This window comes from Artemia franciscana, chromosome 9, assembly GCF_032884065.1.
Source record: "Artemia franciscana chromosome 9, ASM3288406v1, whole genome shotgun sequence".
Lineage (NCBI taxonomy): Eukaryota > Metazoa > Arthropoda > Branchiopoda > Anostraca > Artemiidae > Artemia > Artemia franciscana.
Genome location: NC_088871.1, coordinates 42204076 through 42231021, shown reverse-complemented (window position 1 = coordinate 42231021; position 26946 = coordinate 42204076). Strand labels below are relative to the sequence as shown.

General features: G+C 35.6%; 2 protein-coding genes across 11 annotated transcripts in view; one reads left to right on the top strand and one right to left on the bottom strand.

Annotated features, from left to right (window-relative positions):
- Positions 1–26946, bottom strand: part of LOC136031433 (uncharacterized) — a 509032-nt gene that overhangs the window by 206066 nt on the left and 276020 nt on the right. The gene's annotated exons all lie outside the window — the stretch shown is intronic.
- LOC136031431 (uncharacterized) overlaps positions 8933–26946 on the top strand; it is a 74463-nt gene continuing 56449 nt past the window's right edge. For all 6 annotated transcript variants that reach the window (XM_065711004.1, XM_065711000.1, XM_065711005.1 and 3 more), the window contains exon 1: positions 8933–9113. In XM_065711004.1, coding sequence (XP_065567076.1) covers positions 9038–9113 — 76 coding nt within the window. In that variant the 5' untranslated portion in view covers positions 8933–9037. The remainder of the gene's footprint in view (positions 9114–26946) is intronic.

Below are 26946 nucleotides of genomic sequence, written 5' to 3'. Positions count from 1 at the left end.
TATCTATATTCACAGGTGGTACACAGGGACACAACTACAATGGTGCGTAACTAATATGGCGCGTAGGGGGGGGCGCTCCCCGCGCGCGGGGGGGCTTAGGTAGGGGGCACAATGCGCCACCACCAACTAGGTGTTACACTATCTACATATATCAAAATAAGTAGTATGTATTTTTGTTTAAGGGTTTGCATATGACGTGTGAAAAATAAAGAAGAAAAAGAAAACTAAAACAAGAAAAAAAAGGTAAAAAACTAAAAAAAGAAAAAAACTAAAAACCTAAAAAGAAAAAGCCTAAGAAAAAAATGAAAATAAATAAAAAAGGTAAAAAACTAAAAAGAAAAAAAGTTAAGAAAACTAAAGAAGCTAAACAAAAAAATAATAAAAACTAAACAAGAAAAACATTAAAAAAGAAAAACTAAATAAAGAAAAAACCTAAAAAGAAAAAAATAAAAAAAAATAAAAAAAGGTAAAAAATAAAAATAAAAAACTAAAAAAGCTAAAAAACTAAAAAAGCTAAAAAACTAAAAAAAAAGAATAAACTTAAAAAGAAAAAAAGAAAAACTAAAAAAAGGAAAAACTAAAAAGGAAAAAAAGAAAAAACTAAGCACAATGTCAATCATTTAAAAAAACTAAAAAAGAGGTTTCAGTTCTTTTTCATTTTCTTTACCACTCTGTCTTAGTCAAGTATTTAATAATACTTTTTTTTGAATAATAAGTTTTCAAAAAAATTGAGGCTTTCAATTTTATTAAATTGTTTAAAATGTAAAAAACAGGTAATTGCTCAAATATTTCAATATATTTTGACAATGGATTAAAGTAATTGAAAAACCTTCATACAGATACCCAAAAGTTTAAGGTTTATTAGAAATTGTTGAGCTTTAGCATGCTAGGCACGTAAACAAAATTTTTCTAAGTGTCAATTAATGTCAAAAGATAGAATGTTACCAAAAAGCAAAACCAGGCTTGCGGTTCAAAGAGAAAACGCCAGATTAAGAATGTACAATTTACGTCAACGAAGGCGTGTCGAACAACTACCAGAGCAACGTGAAAACAGGCTTGTGGCTCAAAGAGATAATGGCAAAAGAAAGCATGCCGAGGAATCACAAGAAAAACGTGAAAACAGGCTTGAGGCTCAAAGAGATAATCAAACTGTTCCTGGTAACGAACTGCAGTAAGGAGCGACCCGGCTCATTAGTAAACGAAACTCTAAAAAAAGAAATGTTGATGCTAACAGATACATCAAAAGAATTGAATTTTTATGCTGATTCTAAATATATAAGTTTCATTAAATTTAGTCATTATCATCAAAAGTTACAAGCCTGAGAAAATTTGCCATATTTTAGAAAATAGGGGGAAACATCCCCTAAAAGTCATAGAATCTTAACAAAAATCACAATATCGCATTCGGCGTATCAGAGAACCCTATCGAAAATATTTCAAGCTCCTATCTACAAAAATGTGGAACTTCGTATTTTTTACCAGAAGACCAATCACGGGTGCGTTTTTTTTTTTTTTTTTTTTTTTTTTTTTTTTTTTTCAGGGGTCATTGTTTTGACCAAGTGATCCTAGAGTGTCGCAAGAGGGCTCATTCTAACGGAAATGAAAAGTTCTAGTGCCCTTTTTAAGTGACCAAAAAATTGGAGGGCACCTAGGCCCCCTTCAACGCTCATTTATTTTCCCAAAGTCAACGGATCAAAATTTTGAGATGGCCCTTTTGTTCCACACAGTCAAAACCATAATAACTATGTCTTTGGGAATGACTTACTCCCCCACAATCCTTGGGTGAGGGGCTGCAAGTTACAAACTTTGACCAGTGTTTACATATAGTAATGGTTATTGGGAAGTGTACAGACGTTTTCAGGGGGACTTTTTTGGTTTGGGGTGGGGTAGAGGGGAGGGGGCTATGTGGGAGGATCTTTCCTTGGAGGAATATGTCATGGGGGAAGAAAAATTCAATGAAAAGGGCGCAAGATCTTCTAGCATTACTATAAAAAACAATGAAAAAATAAACATGAAAACGTTTTTTCAATTGAAAGTAAAGAGTAGCATTGGAACTTAAAACCAACAGAGATTATTACGCATATGAGGGGTTCTAAAAATACTTAGCATAAAGAGCGAGGTATTTAGGAGGAGATAAATACCTCGCTCTTTATGCTAAAGTATTTTTAGTAATTTCAACTATTTATTCTATGGCCTTTTTGATTCAGGGGTCATTTTCTTAAAGGATTGGGACAAAATGTACGATTTAGTGTAAAGAGCGAGGTATTAACGAGGGTACAGACCCCCTCGTATACAGAACAAAAACATAAGAATATAAAAGTTTGTTACGTAAGTTAATTCTTAAGTTACGCATATTTTTTACTAATAAAAACGTTGGTTAAAAATTAAAAAATCTAGTTGCCTTTTTAAGTAACCGAAAAATTGGAGGACAACTAGGCCTCCTTACCCACCCCTTATTTCTCAAAATCGTCTGATCAAAACTAAGAGAACGCCATTTAGCCAAAAAAAAGAATTAATATACAAATTTCATTTTAATAATTTATTTGCGGAGAGCCAAAATCAATCATGTATTAATTCAAAAACGTTCAGAAATTAAATATAAAAAAAACTTTTTTTTTTAACTGAAAGTAAGGAGCGACATTAAAACTTAAAACGGACAGAAATTACTCCGTATATGAAATGGGTTGTCCCCTCCGCAATCCCTCACTCTTTGCGCTTAAGTTTGACTCTTTGCCATCATTTTACTTTTTAAAACAATTAAACACTTTAGCGTAAAGAGCGAGGGATTGCGGAGGGGACAACCCATTTAATATACGGAGTAATTTCTGTTCGTTTTAAGTTTTAATGTCGCTCGTTACTTTCAGTTAAAAAAAACTAGTTTTTTTTTATTTAATGCCAAAAAAGGCGTGCCTAACACGTCTCACATGAGCAACGTGAAAATTATTGTCTGGCATTCAGGTACAGCCCAGACGATGACTATGCATTGAGTAGATGTGTACAAATTGGGACTATGTCTAAAATTTGTCCCTATTGCAAGGCCTTGAAATTTAATGGCGAAACAATGTGTTGCGCCTCAGGAAAAATTAAACTTCCTCAACTTGCTGCACCACCAGAGCCAATGAAGACTTTGCTTACTGGAACTAGGCTACGTCAGTATCTAAGGGTTTTTCATTAAACATCAGAAAATATAACTCATGTTTCCAAATGACGTCGTTTGGTGCCCAAATCGAAAATCAAGATCAATTTACGCCTACTTTCAAAGTAAAAGGGCAAATTTATTATAAAGCAGGGTCCCTTCTACCATTCTCAGGTGAGAATCATAAATTTTTACAACTGTACTTCATCAGTGATAGAAATTCTAAATTGAATGCACGTTGCAAAATTTCTCCCGACGTTGAAAGGACTATCGTTCCCAATTGCAACATCTGTTCCACGAAAATAATGATTTAGTGCATCCGTTCAAAGCAGGAATTGATTTGATGCCTACTGACACGCATAAAATTGTTATTTCCGCTGACGAAACGCTTACTGGCTAACATGTGCGTAGAAACAATGCTCCAACTATCGACGAAGTGGCAATCGTTATGGTCGGTGATCAGTTTATACCTTGAGATATTATCTTCTATATATATTAAAATAAGTTGTATGTCCGTCTGTTACACTATCTATCTATATATATAAAAATAAATTTTTGGTGTACTGACGTCATGTTTGTCGACTGTCGACTGTGTTTGTCGACTGACGTCATTATAAGGATTGAGTATTATGACGTCATGAAGTTGTTTGCCGACTGACGTCAATCAGTTTCAACCAATAAAAGGGGCACTGGCTCTTTCAACTTCAAGCGAATGAGCTGTTTTCGAAGTTTCTTGGCCATTTCAACAAATGGCCATCTCAAAACTTTTCAGATACATTTTGAGAAAATACGAGGTGTGAGGTGGGATAACTACTCTCTGATCATTTTTAATCTTAAAAAGGGCACTAGAGCTTCTGATTTCCAATCCACTGAGGTCCATCCGAATCTATACGATTATCCTTTCTATATACCTTATATGCCCCTAAGGCATTAATTACAACCCTTGGCCTGAAGGCTCCGAAGGTGTTACATCTTTATAGACATAATTTCCAGACAATTAAATTACGTTGAACAAAATCACTATCTAAAAATTTTGATTGGATGGGTTTAAGGAAATAGTGGGTGTAGGAGGGGGGTTATTTGCCCTTCAATCACTTTTGACTATTAAAAAGGGCACTAGTCCTTTCAATTTCCAATTGAATGAGCTTCTTGGAAGTTTTTACAGCAACAAATGGCCATCTCAAAATTTCTGTCATATGCAATTCGGGAAAAAAAGAGGTGTGAGGGGGGGGGTGCCCATCCTTTGATCACTCTGAATCTTTAAATGGGTATTAGAACATCTGATTTCAATAAAATGAGCCAATTCAGGGATTTTTATGCCCTTTCTATATATACCTGAAATGCCCCTAAAGCAAAACTTATAACCATTGCCCTGGGGGCTGTGGGGAGGGGGGAAGTCATCTTCAAAGATACAATTGCCTGACCTTTCAATTACGTTGAATAAAATTGCTATCTAAAAATTTTGATTGGATGTGCTTGGGGAAATAATGGGTATAGGAGGGGGGCTAGTTTCCCTCCAATCACTTTGACTAGTAAAAAGTACACTAATTCTTAAAATTTTCAATCGAATGACCTCTTTTCGATGTTTCTACGACAACTGCTGGTCATCTCAATATTTCTGTCAGATGCATTTTGGGAAAATACAGGGTTTTGGGGCCGGGGATATTGAGCCTCCAACAACTCTGTATCTCAAACGAGGCGCTACAACTTCTGATTAGCAATTCAACAATCTTCCTCTGAAGTCTATACGATCAGCCTCTTCTGTATAAACCTAAGATACCCCAAGGGCATGATTTACAACCCTTGCCCTGAGGGCTGAGAGGTTTTTTATCTCAAAACACTTTGTTTCTGAATTTTTCAACTATGTTGAACAAAGTGGCTATCTAAAAATGTTGATTGAATGTGTTTGGGCAAACCGCAGGCGTGGGAGAAAGGGTAGTTGCCCATCAATCACTTTTGACTATTTGAAATGGCACAAGCCCTTTGAGTTTACTATCGAATGAGCCCTTTACGAAGTTTCCACGACAACTCCTTTGATACCAAGTGCCCTGGTCTAAACCAAAACCAAAAAAAAAATACAATGTGCCAACATCGCTTTTTACTTAGGCAGTTCTATTGCGTTACCCATGACTAGATGCTATTTTCTTTTTTTTCTCTTTTTTTTCCCAGCTGAAACCACTCATCAGTAAAATTATCTTCCATGGAACTAGTTAACTGTCTCATCTAAGTATATTTTTTCTCTTTCCACTTTTTTTAATATTCTGTTGTTGAATTACCCTTAGTCCATAATTACCCGTACTGTTTCAATTACCCTTACTCCATGCATAACAACCTTAGTTCTGCTCTAGGATGAAAGGATGATAGACTATCTAACAACTATTGAAATTCAATCCTTTTTATACAATTCTGAAAAAAGCTTATGCCAGATTTACCTATCACTCAGTCTATCTGTCTTGGCTTTTTTTCTTCAATTAGCTACGGTACTCAACTTTTTTGTCACAGTCCATAAGCCTGATTTATTTCATCATATTAAAAAAAATCCCGCGTAATTCTGGTCTGTAACAAGATGTTATTTTTTTTTCTCTCTCTTCTATCCCCCTTCGGAACCATTAATCTTTTAAAAGAATCTTCCAAGGAACACGTTTTAACTGTCTCATCTAAATACATATTTTCTCTCTTTTCTTTTAACCACTTTTTTTTAAGATCCCGCTGCTGAACTTGTTAAAAAAGGCGTTGAATAGTGGCTTCCATGAACCAGAATATGTGTCTACTCAAAATCATGACATGAGTATCACAAATATAAATGAAAAAAATTGGTTACTTCAGGTATTATTTATGAACCTCTTTTTTCTTTTTAGGAATAAAGCTAACATTACCATATCTTACCTAATGAAAAGTATATTTATCAGGTTTCCGTATTTTTTGGAGGAAAGTGACATTACACTCAAAACAGCTTTTGGTCCACAAACTTGATTTTATTTCATCATATATAAAAAAAAAAAAAATACCGGGTAATTCTGGTCTGTAAATAGATGTTTTTTCTCTTCTATCCCCCTCGGAACCACTAAATTCAGAACGACGAACGAATGTCTATAATACACAGTGGATATATCACTCTCTTTATAGTCATATGGACCAACGAGATCTATTAAAATTGAAGACCATTTTTAATCGAAAAATAAGTCACAAAATCTCAAGTCATCCCCTCTGTTTAAATTTAAACGCTTAAAATCATTTGAACTATTTACGGCAACAAGTCAAAAAAGCTCATGCATTATATATTAAGTGGACTCTATCAAATCTTTAAAAAAGAAATGAAAAATGACCATAAAGATTTAGGCTATTCATTTGATTTCTAGCCATTATGAGAGTGCTTACAAATATTCTGTAAATATGCTCATTGCAGTTAGTGTTTTATATTTAGCATGTTCCTTTGGTAAAGTTGCTTACGTCATATATACTAAAAACAATACGATTCCTCATATTTTTTGTTAAAATTAAGGTTCTTAACGATTTTCCTCGAACTCATTACCTATATAGATCCTTTTTTGCCAGAAAATTGCAGACTGCAAATTTTCCCAAAAAAAATGTAGCTGTTTTTGAGATAAATGCATGAATGCATACGCTATTGCTACTCGTTTAAAGGAAAAAGATATCTTATCAGAGAAAAATTCATCAAGAGACTCAATAAGTGAAGTCAAATACTATTTTCTTTTTTTCAAACAGTTCGTGGTAACGAACTGTAGTAAGGAGCGACCCGGCTCAATAGTAAACGAAACTCTAAAAATCGGAATTTCGATGCTAAAAGATACATCAAAAGAATTGATTTTCATGCTAATTTTAAATATATAAGTTTCTTCAAGTTTAGCCTTTGTCATCAAAAGTTAAGAGCCTGAGAAAATTTGCCTTATTTTGGAAAATAGGGGGAAACATCCCCTAAAAGTCACAGAATCTTAACGAAAATCACACCATCATATTCAACGTATTAAAGAACCCTTTAGCAAAATTTTCAAGCTCCTATCTACAAAAATGTGGAATTTCGTATTTTTTGGCTGTGTTTTTTTCTTTTTGTCTTTTGTTTTTTCTTTTTCCCAGGGGTCATCGTATCGACCAAGTGGTCCTACAATATCGCAAGAGGGCTCATTCTAATGGAAATGAAAAGTTCTAGTGCCCTTTTTAAGTGACCGAAAAATTTTGAGGGAACCTAGGCCCCCTCCCAAGCTCATTTTTTCTCTAAGTCAACGGATCAAAATTTTAAGACGGCCATTTTGTTCTGCATAGTCGAAAACCATAATAACTATGTCTCAGTGAAAAGGGTGCAGGATTTTCTATAGCATTACTATAAAAATATTTTTTTATAGCATTACTATAAAAAATACAATGAAAAAATAAACATGAAAAAGTTTTTTCAATTGAAAGTAATGAGTAGCAATAAAACTCAAAATGAACAGAGATTATTAAGCATATGAGGGGTTCTAAAAATACTTTATAGCATAAAGATTGAGGTATTTAGGAGGAGATAAATACATCGCTCTTTATACTAAAGTATTTTTAGTAATTTCAACTGCTTATTCTGCGGCCTTTCAGAATCAGGGGTCATTCTTATAAAATTGGGACAAAATTTACGATTTCAGTTAAAAAGAGCGAGGTATTAATGACGGGACAAACCCCCTCATATACATAACAAAAATATAAGAATATAAAAGTTTGTTAAGAAAGTTAATTCTTAAGTTACGTATATTTTTTACTAATAAAAACGTTCGTCAAAAATTGAAAGTTATAGTTGCCTTTTTGAGTAACCGAAAAATTGTAGGGCAAATACGCTTCCTTCCCCACCCCTTATTTCTCAAAATCGTCTTATCAAAATTAAGAGAAAGCCATTTAGCCAAAATAAGAATTAGCATGCAAATTTCATTTTAATAATTTATGTGCGGAGAGCCGAAATCAAACCTGCATTAATTCAAAAACGTTCAGAAATTAAATTAAAAATCTAGGTTTTCTTAACTGAAAGTAAGGAGCAACATTAAAACTTAAAACGAACAGAAATTACTCCGTATATGAAATGGGTTTTCCCCTCCGCAATCCCTTGCTCTTTTGATTTGACTCGCTAAAATTTGACTCTTTGCCACAATTCTAATTTTGAAAACAATTAAAAACTTTAGTGTAAAGAGCGAGGGATTGCGGAGGGGAAAACCCATTTCATATTCGGAGTAATTTCTGTTCGTTTTGAGTTTTAATGTCACTCCTTACTTTTAGTTAAAAAACTAGTTTTTTTTATTTAATTCCCTACTGAAACTACTCATCAGTTTATGTATCTTTCAGGGAACTATTTAATTGTCTCGTCTAAGTATATTTTTTTCTCTTTTCCTTTTACCACTTTTTGAAGATTCCCTTGTCAAATTACCCTTAGTCCATACATTACCCGTACTATTTGAACTACCCTTACTCCATACATAACAACCTTAGCTCTGCTCTAGGATGAATGGATGATAGACTATCTAACAAATAATGAAATTAAATCCTTTATATACAATTATGAAAAAGGCTTATAGCAGATTTACCTCTCACTCAGTCTATCTGTCTTGGCTTTTTTTTTCAATTAGCCATGGCTCTCAACTTTTTCGTCAGAGTCCACAAACTTGATTTTATTACATCATATAAATAATACCGTGTAATTCTGGTCTGTAACTAGATGTTATTTTTTTTCTCTTCTAACCCCCTTCGGAACAACTAATCTTTTAAAAGAATTTTCCAGGAAACACGTTGTAACTGTCAACTAAATATATGTTTTTTCTCTTTTTCTGTAACCAATTTTTTTAAGATCCTGTTCCTGAACTAGTTAAAAAAGCATTGGATAGTGGCTTTCATGAACCAGAATATGTGTCTACTCAAAATCATGACATGAGTGTGACAAATATCCATGAACAAAATTGGTGGAAAACGACATGCAAAATTGGTGAAGATATGTGTACTTCAGGTATTATTTATGGAACTTTTTTCTTAGAATAAAGATAACATTACCTTATAAAAAGTATATTTATAAGGTTTCTATAATTTTTGGAAGAAACTGACACTACTCTAAAAACAGCTTTTGCTTAGAATAGGTCTTTGGTGGAGTATGTCAATCTATTTTTTTTTCATTTTTTTTACAGCTATTTGAAGTCCTTTTTTCACTTGGAGCTCTTATAGAATACTAGCTGTTGGGGCGGCTCTTCGCACCACCCTAACACCTTTTAGGTGGGGGCGATTCGCGCCCCCCAAGCCCCCCCCCCCCGCGTGCGTTAGTCGTTACGTGCCCTATTAGTTACGCGCCATTGTAGTTGTGTCCCTGTGTACCACCTATGAATATTGATAGATTTATATATGTGTTTTGAACTACGTAAAACTTGCGAATATACAACATTCTTGGCTTTCCCATTGTCTGTGCATATACAAAGCCTTATGTACTTATAATGACGTCATATGCAAACGCTCTTTTTAAAAACAAACAAACATGCATACACACAACTCGTTTTTATATAGATAGATTGACAGATAGATACAATACAAATTAACTGCGTAAAATTTGCGAATATACAAAATTCTTCGCTGTCCAATTGTCGCTTCATACAAACAGATTGTCAGGTTTACCGACCCTCGAACATACAACTTGCAATTGTCCATGGGAAAAACAACCAGTATTAAGATCTATACCACTTTTTTCTAATGATTGTCCTGGAGCTTTGTTGATGGTGATTGCAAATGCTAATCGAATTAGGAATTGCAATCTTTTAAATTGAAAAGGCAGATCCGTTGGAATCATGGGAATGCGAGGAATAAGAATAGCCTCACCCTCAAAAGGCCCTGTAAAGATTGTGGCCTCTATTACGTTTTCAATTGTTTTTTTTTACGGAGAGTCGCTTGCCATTGCAAAGCTTTGGTGGGTTGATATTTCTTAACAGTATTATTGGTACGGTTATTTTTAGTTGTAGCACGTGTGGTGGAAACCCTGAAAGATCCACGGAATTTAAAAATTCAGATGGATAATTATCTGCCTCATTTGGTTCCAAAACTGTGTCGACTGACTTGTAAAGGACTACCTGGTCTCAAATCTTGGTTAAAAAAATATTGTTGATTTCGTGGACGTCCATATTTTTGGGTGCAAGAGACGCTCTTTCACTTAGCCATTTATTATTTTTATAATTGTTTAGAATATTCGGAAATACTTTTTCAATCAATTCATTTTTGGACGTCACTAAATTAAGGAATTCAGCAGGTAGTTGTATACGTCCTGAAGTTGAGTCTACTGGGAGCTTTCTGTTTCCAATTGCCGGCAATTGATCTGAAAATGTTTGACCAGAGTTATCGTTTTGCAATCGGACACGCATATTTGTAGTTAATTTTAATGTTTTTACGTGTGCCCATAAATTAGAATTTTTCAAACAAGCATTCATTTCGTCTGCAGGGGTTGATCTAGGTATTATAGGTAATGTTTGTCTGAAATCTCCCGCAATGCTAGAATCAGTTTTATCACAAACGTTTTACCAGTACCTTTCGGCGCATTCAAAAAGAAAATTTCTGCAACGCTGTTATCGACACAATGCATTAAGGTTTTATAAATGTCTTTTTGTTCCGACGTTAACTTGGAAATGTTATTTTGTACATACGACAATAGATCACTCGTAGTGTAACTTTGTTCACGATCCAATTCTACACAGGTCGAAACAGCAGCGGTACGATTAGGTGAAGGCATTCCCAAATCCGGAAGAGGTTTGTTTGCCATACATACGCACAAATCTTCTATAATAACTAAAGTGTAGTTATTTTTTGATGTAAAATCAAAAGTCATATCTGACGTCTCTAACCGTTTTCGATGGAGTATATCTTTGGATATTTTCGATTTATATTTTCCCCATACCTCTGTAGGAGCTGAAAAAGAGCAAGTTGTTAGAATGATTCAAAACAATGCACGAATTTGACTTGGAGTTGACGTTTCGCACGCGTCATTGATGCAGTTATCCCAGTGTTGGTCATTCTCCAATAAATTCAGAGCTTGGCATGCACTACGGTAAGTGTCATGTATAGTACCGTTTACAGTTCTCAAATACTCAAAGGACGTCGGACCGGGTACATTCACCAAAATCAGGCGTAGAAAGAAGCATTCATGTTGATTGGGGTGAACGGTGTAGAGTCTTCCTATCGTGGTATCTTTGAAGATGGTAGGTTGGCCGTCGACTGACTTACCCTGTTTTTGACGATCAAATACTTAATTTTTAGTATTCCACGTGTAACACGAAGGCACTTCAGCATACAACAGTTTTTTTGCAAAAGAATCATTTTTGCATAGCGAAAAGAAAGCAGTTAACTTTGTATCTGGGGGATTCAGGGCTCTTTGTTGCACGATAGATTCCGAAAAATAAACACGTTGACTATTCTGTAAATATACCGCTAAGTGAACAACAGCTAGACTTCGTTCATTTATCGGAAATGAAAGAATTTGCCAAACAGCTTCATTGCTGCTTATGTATCTTCCAGCCTGATATTGTACGAATTCGTCAATATCTTTGATTTCGGACTGCAAGCCAAAAACTGCCATGTCACTGCCTTTGATGACGTATTTACATATGTATTTGATTGCCTTTACAGAGTTACAGTATTCAACGTTTAAGTGTGCATTCAATGTTTTTGATAATAATGGGGAATATGGAACAACCCACTGGTTATCTAGTTCGCTGGTGGTACCGTTACTGTTCTTTATTATTGCTGTTTTACCGCCATCTTCAGTAGATCTTCTTCTATATTGTGGGTAAAAATCATTGCCAGTAATCGTGTTGGGTACTAAAAGTCGAGGATATTGCTTTGTGCACCTTCCTTTGGCCATGCATGGTGAATTTTCGTTCAGTGCACGGCAAGGTCCATGTATCATATTTCTTACAGCAATATTATATAACCCCTTATCGACATTTTCATCGGGTATTTCAGCAGAAATCACATCATCAATTTCGTTAGAAGTAATTTTATAATGTAGCCAGATTAGTATATGTGCGTGTGGCAATCCTCATTTTTGCCATTAAACTGAGTGCATCCAGCATCGCACTGACCCAGGTTTCTCTTGTGATTTCTCGGCACGCTTTCTTTTGGGGATTTCTCTTTGAGACACAAGCCTAATTTAACGCTGTTGTTGTGATTCCTCGGCACGCTTTCTTTTCTTACTTTCTCTATCAGCCGCAAGCCTGTTTTCTTGCTGTTCTTGTGATTCCTCGGCAAGCCTCCTTTTGTCACTTTCTCTTTTAGCTGCAAGTCTGGTTTCGCTTTGCTCTGGTAGTTCCTCGGCACGCTTTCTGTTCTTACTTTCTCTATCAGCCGCAAGCCTGTTTTCTTGCTGTTCTTGTGATTCCTTGGCACGCTTTCTTTTCTTACTTTCTCTAACAGCAGCAAGTTTTTTGGCATAGACTCTTTGAGCAGCTTCCTGGGCTGTTGCCATTGTAGGTTCTTCAGTTATTTTACAATTACACATTTTTCCGTGAACGAATGTCTTAAATACCTTTAATGCCGTCATCGTCACAACAAACATGACAACAACTAACTTCATGACGATAAAACGACCTGATGACATGACGTCACTCGACAGACACACAGACAACTTATCTATCTATATATATACTAGCTGCTGGGGTGGCGCTTCGCGCAACCCCAACACCTAGTTGGTGGGGCGCTTCGCGCCCCCCCCAAGCCCCCCGCGCGCGTAAGTCGTTACGCGCCATATTAGTTACGCGCCATTGTAGCTGTGTCCCTGTGTCCCACCTGTGAATAGAGATAGATATAAATATATTTTTTTAACTACGTAAAACATGTGAATATACAACATTCTTCGCTGTCCCATTGTCTGTGCATATAAATAGCATTTCTATTCCCTGTGTCCCGGTCGTCATTTGTGTCCTGGTGTCCCAGTTTGTATTTTCTCTTTGAGTGTCCCGGTCGTCATTTATATTCCCTGTGTCCCAGTGTCCCGGTCGTCATTTGTGTCCCGGTCTGTAATTTCTATTCAAACAATCCCTGTGTCTCAGTCGTCAATTATATATCCCGCCTGTGCCCCCGGCGTCCCTGTTGTAGTTGTGTCCCTGCGTCCCGGTCGTCATTTATGTTCCCGGTCGTGATTTGTGTCCGGTTGTCCCAGTCTGTAATTTTATCTTTGAGGTTCCTGGTCGTCATTTATGTTCCCTCTGTGTCGGTCTTTGATATGCTTTGACTCTCGCTTTCCAGGCGGATTTTCATCTAACTGCGCGGTTTTGCGTTCTTTAGCCGCAAGCCTGTTTTCTTGCTGTTCTTGTGATTCCTCGGCACGCTTTCTTTTCTTACTTTCTCTATCAGCTGCAAGCCTGTTTTCTTGCTGTTCTTGTGATTCCTCGTTACGCTTTCTTTTCTTACTTTCTCTACCAGCAGCAAGTTTTTTGGCATAGACTCCTTGAGCAGCTTCCTCGGCTGTTGCCATTGTAGGTTCTTCAGTCATTTTACAATTAAACACTTTTCCGTGAGCGCATGTCTTAAATACCATTAATGACGTCACCGTCATAGCAAAAAGACGACAACTAATTTCATGACGTCAGCCGACACAGAAACATGACGTCACCTGACCCAAAGACAGACAGACAACTTATTTTTATATATATACTAGCTGTTGGGGTGGCGCTTCGCGCCACCCCAACACCTAGTTGGTGGGGCACTTCGCGCCCCCCAAGCCCCCCCCCGCGCGCGTAAGTCGTTACGCGCCATATTAGTTACGCGCCATTGTAGTTGTGTCCCTGTGTCCCACCTGTGAATAGAGATAGATGTAAATATATGTTTTAACTACGTAAAACATGCGAATATACAACATTTTTCGTTGTCCCATTGTCTGTGCATATAAATAGATTGTCAGGTTTACTGACTCTTGAACATGCAACATATAATTGTCCATGGGAAAAACAATCTATACCTCATTATTCTAATGATGTGTCCCTGTGTCCCGGTCGTCATTTATATTCCCTGTGTCCCGGTCGTCATTTGTGTCCCGGTGTCCCAGTTTGTAATTTCTCTTTGAGTGTCCCGGTCGTCATTTATATTCCCTGTGTCCCGGTCGTCATTTGTGTCCCGGTCCGTAATTTCTATTCGAACAATCCCTGTGTCCCGGTCGTCATTTATATATCCCGCCTGTGCCCCCGGCGTCCCCGTTGTAGTTGTGTCCCTGTCTCCCGGTCGTCATTTATATTCCCTGTGTCCCGGTCGTGATTTGTGTCCGGGTGTCCCAGTCTGTAATTTCTCTTTGAGGTTCCCGGTCGTCACTTATATTCCCTCTGTCTTGGTCGTTATTTGTGTCCCGGTCTGTCATTTCTCTTTGAGTGTTTTTTCTTTTTAGTTTTTTTTTTAGTTTTTTACCTTTTTTTCAGTTTTCTTTTTCTTCTTTATTTTTCAGCGTCACTATGAAGTACATATTGACGAACCTTTATTTTTTAACTTAAATCTGGTAGGCATTGATGACCTTATGCAAGTCAAAATCCCAAACCCAATCATCATCGCTATCATTTTCAGTTTTGATATGTTTTGACTCTCGCTGTCCAGGTGGATTTTCATCTAACTGCGCGGTTTTGCGTTTTTTAGCCGCAAGCCTGTTTTCTTGCTGTTCGTGTGATTCCTCAGAACGCTTTCTTTTCTTACTTATTTCATGACGTCAGTCAACACAGAAACATGACGTCACCTGATCCACAGATAGACAGACAGACAACTTATTTTTATATATATAGATAGATAAGATAGATAGATATATAGATTATATATCTATTCTATATATATAAAAATAAGTTGTCTGTGTATGGATCTGTGGATGGATCAGGTGACGTCATGTTTGTCCGCATATGACGTCTGAATTATTTCACACTAATACAAAAGAAGAAAAAAAACTAAAAAAGGTAAAAACTACAAAAAAACTAAAAAGAAAAAAAACTAAAAAAGCTAAAAAACTAAAAAAACTAAAAAAAGGTAAAAATCTAATAACTAAAAAAAACTGAAAAAAATAAAAAAAGGCAAAAACTACAAAAAAAATAAAAACTAATAAAAAAACTAAAAAAGGCTAAAAAACTAAAAAAACTAAAAAAAACTAAAAAAGGTAAAAAACTAAAAAAAACTAAAAACTAAAAAAGAAAAAAACTAAAAAAAAGGAAAAAACTGAAAAATAAAAGAGAAAAAGAAAACTAAAAAAATATGAATAAATATATATAAAAATAAGTTGTTTGTGGGTTATGTCTGTCTGTCTGTCGACTGACGTCGTGTTTGTCCGCATATGACGTCTGAATTATTTCACACTAATACAAAAGAAGAAAAAAACTAAAAAAGGAAAAAAATACAAAAAAAAACTAAAAAGAAAAAAACTAAAAAAAACTAAAAAAGGTAAAAAACTAAAAACTAAAAAAAACTGAAAAAACTAAAAAAAGGCAAAAACTAAAAAAAAAACTAAAAACTAATAAAAAAACTAAAAAAGCTAAAAAACTAAAAAAACTAAAAAAACTAAAAAAAGGTAAAAAACTGAAAAATAAGAGAAAAAGAAAACTAAAAAAATATTAATAAATATAAAAAATATAAATATAAATATAATATAAATTAGCAATCAACAAAGCACCGAGACACGATTGACGACCGGGACACAGGGAGTATAAATGAAAATAAGTTGTCTGTGTGTGGATCTGTGGATGGATCAGGTGACGTCATGTTTGTCCGTATATGACGTCTGAATTATTTCACACTAATACAAAAGAAGAAAAAAACTAAAAAAGGTAAAAACTACAAAAAAAACTAAAAAGAAAAAAAAACTAAAAAAGCTAAAAAACTAAAAAAAACTAAAAAAAGGTAAAAATCTAATAACTAAAAAAAACTGAAAAAAATAAAAAAAGGCAAAAACTACAAAAAAAATAAAAACTAATAAAAAAACTAAAAAAGCTAAAAAACTAAAAAAACTAAAAAAAACTAAAAAAGGTAAAAGACTAAAAAAAACTAAAAACTAAAAAAGAAAAAAACTAAAAAAAGGAAAAAATTGAAAAATAAAAGAGAAAAAGGAAACTAAAAAAATATGAATAAATATATATAAAAATAAGTTGTTTGTGGGTTATGTCTGTCTGTCTGTCTGTCGAGTGACGTCGTGTTTGTCCGCATATGACGTCTGAATTATTTCACACTAATACAAAAGAAGAAAAAAAACTAAAAAAGGTAAAAACTACAAAAAAACTAAAAAGAAAAAAACTAAAAAAAACTAAAAAAGGTAAAAAACTAAAAACTAAAAAAAACTGAAAAAACTAAAAAAAGGCAAAAACTAAAAAAAAACCTAAAAACTAATAAAAAAACTAAAAAAGCTAAAAAACTAAAAAAAACTAAAAAAACTAAAAAAAGGTAAAAAACAAAAAAAAAACTAAAAACTAAAAAAGAAAAAACTAAAAAAAGAAAAAACTGAAAAATAAGAGAAAAAGAAAACTAAAAAAATATTAATAAATATAAAAAATATAAATATAAATATAATATAAATTAGCAATCAACAAAGCACCGAGACACGATTGACGACCGGGACACAGGGAGTATAAATGACGACCAGGACATAAGTAAAAAAAAAAACTAAAAAAATGGTAAAAACTACAAAAAAACTAAAAACTAATAAAAAAACTAAAAAATCTAAAAATCTAAATAAGCTAAAAAAGAAAAAAAAAGAAAAAAGGAAAAAAATAAAGGAGAAAAACAAAACTAAAAAACGAATGTATATACAGACCGGGACACCGGGATACAAATGACGACCGGGACACAGGGAATATAAATGACGACCGGGACACAGGGACACAACTACAATGGGGACGCCGGGGGGCACAGGGGGATATAAATGACGACAGGGACACCGGGACACAAGGAATATAAATGACGCCCGGGACACTCAAAGAGAAATCACAGACTGGAACACCGGGACACAAATGACGACCGGGACACAGGGAATATAAATGACGACCGGGACACAGGGACATAACTACAAAGGGGACGCCGGGGTGCACAGGGGGATATATAAATGACGATGGCGACTCAGGGAATGGTCGATTAGCAATCACCATCAACAAAGCTCAAGGGCAATCATTAGAATCATGAGGTATAGATCTTAATACGGATTGTTTTCCCATGGACCATTATATGTTGCATGTTCAAGAGTCGGTAAACCTAACAATCTATTTATATGCACAGACAATGGGACAGCAAAGAATGTTGTATATTCGCAAGTTTTACGTAGTTAAAAACATATATATATATATATATATATATATATATATATATATATATATATATATATATATATATATATATATATATATATCTATATTCACAGGTGGGACATAGGGACACAACTACAATGGCGCGTAACTAATATGGCGCGTAACGACTTACGCGCGCGGGGGGGCTTGGGGGGCGCGAAGCGCCACCCCAACAGCTAGTATATATATAAAAATAAGTTGTCTGTCTGTCTGTCTGTGGATCAGGTGACGTCATGTTTCTGTGTCGGCTGACGTCATGTTTTCGACTGACGAAATTACGAAATTACATTGGGACACAAATGACGACCAGGACACCGGCACATAGGGAATTTAAATGACGACCGGGACACTCAAAGAGAAAGCGACCGGGACACAAGGAATGTTCAATTAGCAATCACCATCAACAAAACACCGTCAACAAACCATCACAAATGACGACCGGGACACAGGGAGTATAAATGACGACCAGGACATAAGTAAAAAAAAAACTAAAAAAATGTAAAAACTACAAAAAAACTAAAAAGAAAAAACAAACTAAAAACTAATAAAAAAACTAAAAAAGCTAAAAAACTGAAAAACTAAAAAATGAAAAAACTAAAAAAAGGAAACAATGAAAAATAAAGGAGAAAAACAAAACTAAAAAAATTTTAAATAAAAAAAAACTAAAAAGAAAAAAGAAAAAAAAAACTAAAAAAACTAAAAAATGTAAAAACCAAAAAAAATACTAAAAAGAAAAAAAGGGGAAAAAGAAAAACAATACAAAAAATTATTTCATCATTTACCATTTCAAAAACGAATTTATATACAGACTGGGACACTGGAATACAAATGACGACCGGGACACAGGGAATATAAATGACGACCGGGACACAGTGACACAACTACAACGGGGACGCCGGGGGCCACAGGAGGATATATAAATGACGATGGGGACACAGAGAATGTTCGATTAGCAACCACCATCAACAAAGCTCAAGGGCAATCATTAGAATCATGAGGTATAACTAAAAAAAACTAAAAAACAGGCAGAAAACTAAAACCTAAAAAAAGACCAATTCAAAAACGAATGTATATACAGACTGGGACACTGGGACACGAATGACGACCGGGATACTGGGACACAAGGAATATCAATGACGCCCGGGACCCTCAAAGAGAATTCACAGACTGGGACACCGGGACATAAATGACGACCGGAACATATGGAATATAAATGACAACCGGGACACCGGGAGGCACACGGGGATATATAAATGACGACGGCGACACAGGGAATCATCGATTAGCAATCAGATCAACAAAGCTCAAGGGCAATCATTAGAATCATGAGGTATAGATCTGAATACGGATTGTTTTCCCATGGACCATTATATGTTGCATGTTCAAGAGTCGGTAAACCTGACAATCTATTTATATGCACAGACAATGGGACAGCAAAGAATGTTGTATATTCGCAAGTTTTACGTAGTTAAAAACATATATATATATATATATATATATATATATATATATATATATATATATATATATATATATATAATATATTCACAGGTGGGACATAGGGACACAACTACAATGGCGCGTAACTAATATGGCGCGTAACGACTTACGCGCGCGGGGGGGCTTGGGGGGGGGGGGGGCGCGAAGCGCCCCCACCAACTAGGTGTTGGGGTGGCGCGAAGCGCCACCCCAACAGCTAGTCTATATAAATAAAAATAAGTTGTCTGTCTGTGTGTCTGTCTGTCAGGTGACGTCATGTTTCTGTGTCGACTGACGTCATGCAGTTAGATGTCGTCATTTTTGCTATGACGGTGACGTCATTAAAGATATTTAAGACATAAATGTTCACGTAGAAATCTATTAATGTTTAAGTTTAAAATGACTGATGAAATTACAATGGCAAAAGCCGATGAAGATGCTCAAAGAGTCTATGCCAAAAAACTTGCTGCTGATAGAGAAAGTCAGAAAAGAAAGCGTGCCCAAGAATCAAAAGAACAGCAAGGAAACAGGCTTGAGGCTAAAGAACGCAAAACCGCGCAGTTACATGAAGATCCACCTGGACAGCGAGAGTCAAAACATATCAAAACTGAAAATGATAGCGATGATGATTGGGTTTGGGATTTTGACTTGGATAAGGTCATCAATACCTACCAGATTTTAGTTAAAAAAGCAAAGGTTCGGCGATATGTATTTCATAGTGTATTTCATAGAAGAAAAAGAAATCTGAAAAAAGAAAAAATGTAAAAAACTAAAAAATACTAAAAAGAAAAAACACTCAAAGAGAAATTACAGACCGGGACACAAATGACGACCGGGACAGAGGGAATATAAATAACGACCGGGACACTCAAAGAGAAATTACAGACTGGGATACCGGGACACAAATGACGACCGGGACACAGGGAATATAAATGACGACCAGGACACAGGTATTTAAGAATATCGTTCAAAGACAAATTTTTAATTGTAAGAAGACCGTTGAAAGAGAAATTTCTAATTGTAAAATTGCTGTTTTGACATGTGTAGAATAGGATCGTGAACAAAGTTACAGTATCATTGTGTCGATAACAACGTTGGAGAAATTTTCTTTTTGGATGCGCCAGGAGGTACTGGTAAAATGTTTGTGATAAAACTGATTCTGGCATCATTTCGATCAAAAAATGATAAAGCGTTGGCAATTGCGTCGTCCGGAATAGCCCCAAAATTGCTGCCTGGTGGAAGAACTGCTCATTCCGCTTTGAAATTGCCTCTGAATTTGCATTCTACAGAAACTCTCACGCGCAATATTTCCAAATCATCTGGGATGGGTAAAGTATTGCAGCAATGCAAACTTATTATTTGGGATGAGTGCACAGGGCCTTTTGAGGGTGAGGCTGTTCTTATTCCTCGTATTCCCATGATTCCAACGGATCTGCCTTATCAATTTAAAAGATTGTAATTCCCGATTCGATTAGCATTTGCAATCACCATTAACAATGCTCAAGGTCAATCATTAGAAAAATATGGTATAGATCTTAATACTGATTGTTTTTCCCATGGACAATTGTACGTTGCATGTTCGAGGGTCGGTAAACCTGAAAATCTATTTATATGCAGCGATAATTGGACAGCGAAGAATGTTGTATATTCGCAAGTATTACGCAGTTAATTTGTATTGTATCTATCTATCTATCTATCTATATAAGAACGAGTTGTGTGTATGCATGTTTGTTTGTTTGTAAAAAGAGCGTTTGAATATGACGTCACTATTAGTACATAAGGCTTTGTATATGCACAGACAATGGGAAAGCCAAGAATGTTGTATATTCGCAAGTTTTACGTAGTTGAAAACAAATATATAAATCTATCTATATTCATAGGTGGTACACAGGGACACAACTACAATGGCACGTAACTAATATGGCGCGTAAACCCAACCCTAACGGATGGTGCGAAGCGCCACCCCAACAGCTACTATATATATAGAAATAAGTTGTCTGTCTGTGTGTGTGTGTCGAGTGACGTCATGTTTGTGTGTCGACTGACGTTATGTTTTTCGACTTAAGTCATTATAAAGATTGAGCAGTATGCGTCATGGAATTGTATGTCGACTGACGTCATGTTTGTCAACTGATGAAATTACATACCGGGACACTGGGAAACAAATGACGACCGGGACTCAGGGAATATAAATGACGACAGGGAACTTCAAAGAGAAATTACAGACTGGGACACCCTGACACAAATCACGACCGGGACACAGGGAATATTAATGACCACCGGGATATAGGGACACAACTACAACGGGGACGCCGGGGGCACAGGCGGGATATATAAATGACGACCGGGACACAGGGATTGTTCAAATAGAAATTACAAACCGGGACACAAATAACGACCGGGACACCAGGTTACAGGGAATATAATGACGACCGGGACGCTCAAAGAGAAATTACAAACTGGGATACTGGGACACAAATGGCGACCGGGACACAGGGAATATAAATGACGACCGAGACAAAGGGACACATCATTAGAATAATGAGGTATAGATCTGAATACGGATTGTTTTTCCCATGGACAATTATATGTTGCATGTTCAAGAGTCAGTAAACCTGACAATCTATTTATATGCACAGACAATGGGACAACGAAGAATGTTGTATATTCGCATGTTTTACGTAGTTAAAAACATATATATATATATATATATATATATATATATTTATCTATCTCTATTCACAGGTGGGACACAGGGACACAACTACAACGGCGCGTAACTAATATGGCGCGTAACGACTTACGCGTGCGGGGGGGGTCTTGGGGGGCACGAAAAGCCCAGCCAACTAGGTGTTGGGGTGGCGCGAAGTTCCAGCCCAACAGTTAGTTTTTATATATATAGATGTATCGAATTTTTGTTATGGAAAAAGAATTCTATTTACAGAGTCACAATACTGAATAACAATACTGAATAGCTATTCAACAAAATATATAATTAGAAAATAATTCTTCAGAAAGAAGTAGTTGCCAAACTCATTCTATTATTTAATTAAAATTAAAATATACTAAAAATTTAAATAAAATATAGAATATATTTAAATTATAAATATAATAAAATAATATATAATAAATAATAAAATATATAAAAATTGAATAAAATATATAATTTAAATAAATTGAAATTTAATAAATATTTAAATAAAACAAACATATATTAAAATTTTGATATTGATGCCAATTGTCTGTTCTTTTTAATTAATGTTAAAACCTGTTATACTGTGATTGATGTTTACACAAGAGCTCTTTTTTGCAAATTTCTTTCATTATCTCGTTTACAAATTCCTTTCATTATCAAACAAAAATGTAGCTTCCTAAGAAAAGTAAGTATGCTGTTGAATAACTTGCTTTAAAGTATTTTCTGATCAGATAGTTGGTTCAGGGGACTAATCAGATAATATTGATAAAATATTCAAATGAAATATCTTTTATCTTTTGAGCCAACCTCTTTTCTCCGCAAAAACTTAAACATATACAGTCTTTTGATTCCGAAAGAAACAGTTCGTTGTAACGAACTGTAGTAAGGAGCGACCCGGCTCAATAGTAACCAAACTCAAAAAAATGGAATTTTGATACCAATAGTCGCGAATGTCGCGAGAGGGATCATTCTAACGGAAATTAAAAGTTCTAGTGCCCTTTTTAAGTGACCAAAAAAATCGGAGGGCACCTAAGCCCCCTCCCACGTTCATTTTTTCCCCAAAGTCACCGGATAAAAATTCTGAGATAGCGATTTTATTCACCATAGTCGACAAACCTTATAACTATGTCTTTGGGGACGACTTACTCCCCCGAAGTCCTCGTGGGAGGGGTTGCAAGATACAAACTTTAACCTGTGTTTACATATAGTAATGGTTACTGGGAAGTGTACGGATGTTTTCAGGGGGAGTTTTTTGGTTTTGGAGGGAGAGTTGAGGTGGGGGGGGGTTACGTGGGAGGATCGTTCCATGGAAAAACTTCTCATGGGGGAAGAGACTTTCAATGAAGGGGGCGCAGGATTTTTTAGCATTATTCAAAAAAACAATGAAAAAATAATTATGAAAAGTTTTTTTCTTCTGAAAGTGAGGAGCAGCATTAAAACTTAAAACGAGCAGAAATTATTGCGCATATGAGGGGTTTACCGCCTCGTAATACCTCGCTCTTTCACTAAAGTATTTATAGTAATTTCAACTATTTATTCTACTGCCTTTGTGATTCAAGGGTCATTCTTAAGGAATTGGGACATAATTTAAGCTTTAGTGTAAAGAGCGAGGTATCGACGAGGGGTAAACTCCCTCATATACGCAATAAAAACATACGAATATAGAAGTTCGTTACGTAAGTTAATTTGTAAATTACGTCTATTTTTTACTAATGAAAATGTTCGTAAAAAAAATTAACAGATCTAGTTGCCTTTTTAAGTAATCAGAAATTGGAGGGCAATTAGGCTTCCTCCCTCTCTCCTTTTTTCTCAAAATCTTCCGATTAAAAGTATGAGAAAGCCATTTAGCCAAAAAAATAAAAAATTATATGCAAATTTCGTTCTAATTATTTATGTGCGGGGAGCCAAGACCAAAACATGCATTAGTTAAAAAACGTCCAGAAATTAAATAAAAAAACAAGTTTTTTTAAATGAAAGTAAGGAGCGACATTAAAACTTAAAACGAACAGAAATTACTCCGTATATGAAAGGGGCTTTTCCTCCTCAACGCCCCGCTCTCTACGCTAAAGTTTTTTACTGTTTTAAGAAGTAGAGTTTAGAGAAAGAGTCAAACTTTAGCGTAAAGAGCGGGGCGTTGAGGAGGAAAAGCCCCTTTCATATACGGAGTAATTTCTGTTCGTTTTAAGTTTTAATGTCGCTCCTTACTTTCATTTAAAAAAACTTGTTTTTTTTTTATTTAATAAAAATAAAGTTCACTATGTATCTCAATTTTCAAAGATATATATGGCTGCTTAAGTTTTTACTTATCCAATTCAAAGAATCTGATTTCATTTTTATTGTTCTTGGTAGTTTGAAAGCAAATATACCTAGAAATTTTTTTTTAGTACATTTTTCTTTTTTAAGTCTTTTTGCATTTTCAATATCCTTTAAGTGTAAAATTCATAAAAAAGATTCAAAAAGGAAAACCGCAGCAGCATTTCTAGATAAACTTAAATACTCTCTAAATAGTAATAGTATTAATAGCAATTTTGCCTGAAAAAGGGTAGCCCCAAGTTTATATTAACTGTTTGATTTGGCCTTTTAGTTAGGTCGACATCAATATGATTCATTTTAATTTCTGCTCATTTTTGATGGATTTTTTTTTCATTTATTGTAAGACCATTAAGTTTGTGTCTTTTTAGTTATCAATTATTCATTCACAGAAGTTTCTGTTAGTTTTAAGCTTATATAACTTTATTCCTGTTTTTCTTTTGGCTTTAATTTCACCCATTATTTCTCTTTGAAAGTTTTTTTCAACCTAATATATAAAAATTTGAGTTGTCAATTATATTTTTCACAGTATAATGTCTTAGTTCAGATTTATTTGGAATAAACAAATGGAAATAGTCTTCCTTCTGATGCAAACATTTCTTTGATAACCTGCTTACACAGGTTCCCGATTAACATGCCTGCATATAGCCAGCACTGCGTCAAAACTATGGATACTCATCTTAAACTGTTAGAAAAAATTATTTAAGTGTGTTTGACAACGCTTTTCACGGGTAAAAAATTAAACACAAACTGTCTGTTCCATCTCAAAGACAAACCCTATCAAGGAAAACTGCACCGTCTTAAAATGTTTGCTGCCATGTGTTTTATTGCTTAATTTTGCTGACTTTTCGTCCATATCCTTCCATGTGCTATCAACATAAACTACATTATACCATATGGAGTTCTTTTTCATTATATATTGAAATATTGATTCGTCCATATTTTTAAGGATTGTGTTATTATATTTTTTACTTTTTTTTACTAAATATTTAATATTTTTACTATATATTTAGCGGTAAATGGTCAGAAACAAAAAAAAATCACGTAGCACATCTACTGTTAATGAGCGACTAAAAATACTACTAGATACAAGGACATGATCAAGGTTAGAAACTGATCCGGTAGGGTGAATGTACGTAAAGTCACCCGCTTTCGGTGCAAGGGCACTTTCATTTTGAATCAGACTAAGCAGAAGAGCTGAACGCGAGCCTTCACTTTTGGATATATCACAATTAAAGCCCCCCAATAAAATCCAATGGAGATGAGAAGCACTAATTTTAGTCATACATTTCCCCAGTTCTTTGCAGGCTAGAGCAAACTTCATTTCGGAGCAATCGTCACTGTGGTCGGTGGGCAGGTATACGTTTATTATAACAGTCTCGTTAACTCTAACTGCTAAGAAATGGTCGGAACTAGCAAACAAATCGGAGCTGATATGCCCACTTATTAGCGTAGCAAGTCCACCCGAGGGGCACCCTCGTTTCTCATGTTTTTTTGCTGGTACAAAATGAACCAGGTGTGTGGGTAAGGCATCGAATATATTTCTACTGTCGTTAGAAAGAAAGTGTTCTTGGAGACAAATTGTTAGAAAGAAAGTTGTTCTTCGGTGAGGCAGAGTTGTTCAAGCACAGTAATTTTGGTACTACCATTCATATTCCAGGAGACGAAACGCTTGTCAATATAAAATTCATTCATTTTGGGCGTTTGAGGTCATTAACTTCGCTGACTTGTTAGATGGGCAGCTAGCGTGGTAGCATGTGTGTCGGGTGCTTGTACAGCATAGGCACCGCATCGCATTCTGGCAGGGATTTTCTTTCGTTGCTCCATGGTTATTTTGAGCACAATGGGCACACTTCGATACGTTTTTGCACTGGGCCGCTATGTGGCCAGATTCATGGCAGTTGTAGCAACGTTTCGGAAGAAAGACAAATTCTTGAATTCTGAAACTTTCAAAGCCCACTTTCATTGACAGTTTTGTGGCAGTATCAAGGGATTCACGACTTGGAAAATAAAGCTTGAATGCGCGAGATCTTCCACATTGTTTGGATTTCTCACATCCAGAAACTAGAGTTTGAATGACCTCTGCGTCAAGGGGTTCAGGAATCCTTTTAATCAGTCCTATGTACAAAGGGGTTTTTACTTTGGCATCGGATTCTGAATTTTTATTTTTGATCGCTAGTGCTATTTTTTCCGCCGTAGCCTTGTGAGCTACAGTCATGCGCCAACCGTTCCTTCCAGGCCTTAGTTCAACTTTGGAGGCGTCTAGAGCTTCGCCACAGGCAGATTCGATAAAGTTCTTTCGTTCCAGTGGTGTTTTCAAGGGTGGAGGGTATTTTACAACGACTGAGTATTATAGCTTTTGCGGAGCGTAAAATTCACTAGAGGGGCTGGTATGGGTAGAAATGTGGAACTCACCTTTGTTAATATGTTCCATAAGGCCGTCAAAACGACGACACGTGTCGTTTAGTTTAGTAGTTATACATGTATTTAATTCCTCCATACAAGCCGGGACTTCTGTAGGTTCAAAAATAACGAAGGTAGGCAAGGCACGATTTTCCTTTGCTGACTTGACAAAGAATTTGGCTATATCCAAAACATTTTCATCATCTTTCAGAGACTTGCGAAAGGGGTCCGGTAGACCCGATTTTAACAGCAACAGTTCTTTTGCACTTAGAATGTCATCTCTACTGAAGAATTCCACAGCACGGCTTACAATCAGCTGGTATTTTATGCCAGCGAGCATTGACCTCGACACAAAGTTCAATACCGCATTCCAAACGATATTATTTTTATCTATTTTCGCTGCTAATCAGGCCGCAGTAACCAGTCCGAAAATTATTGCAGGGGCCAGCCAAGCTCGTAATCAAGCGTCAGTTAATTCAGAATAAACTAGATCTACATTGCATGGGCAATGTGAGGTGTTGCGGCGACCATTGTTCGGCTTCACCGAGTAAAGTGTTGCGAGAGCAACACTTTGGTTTTGTTTCCTCGCTGCGACTAAACGCTGAAGTTGTTAATCTGTAAGGATGCTAAAA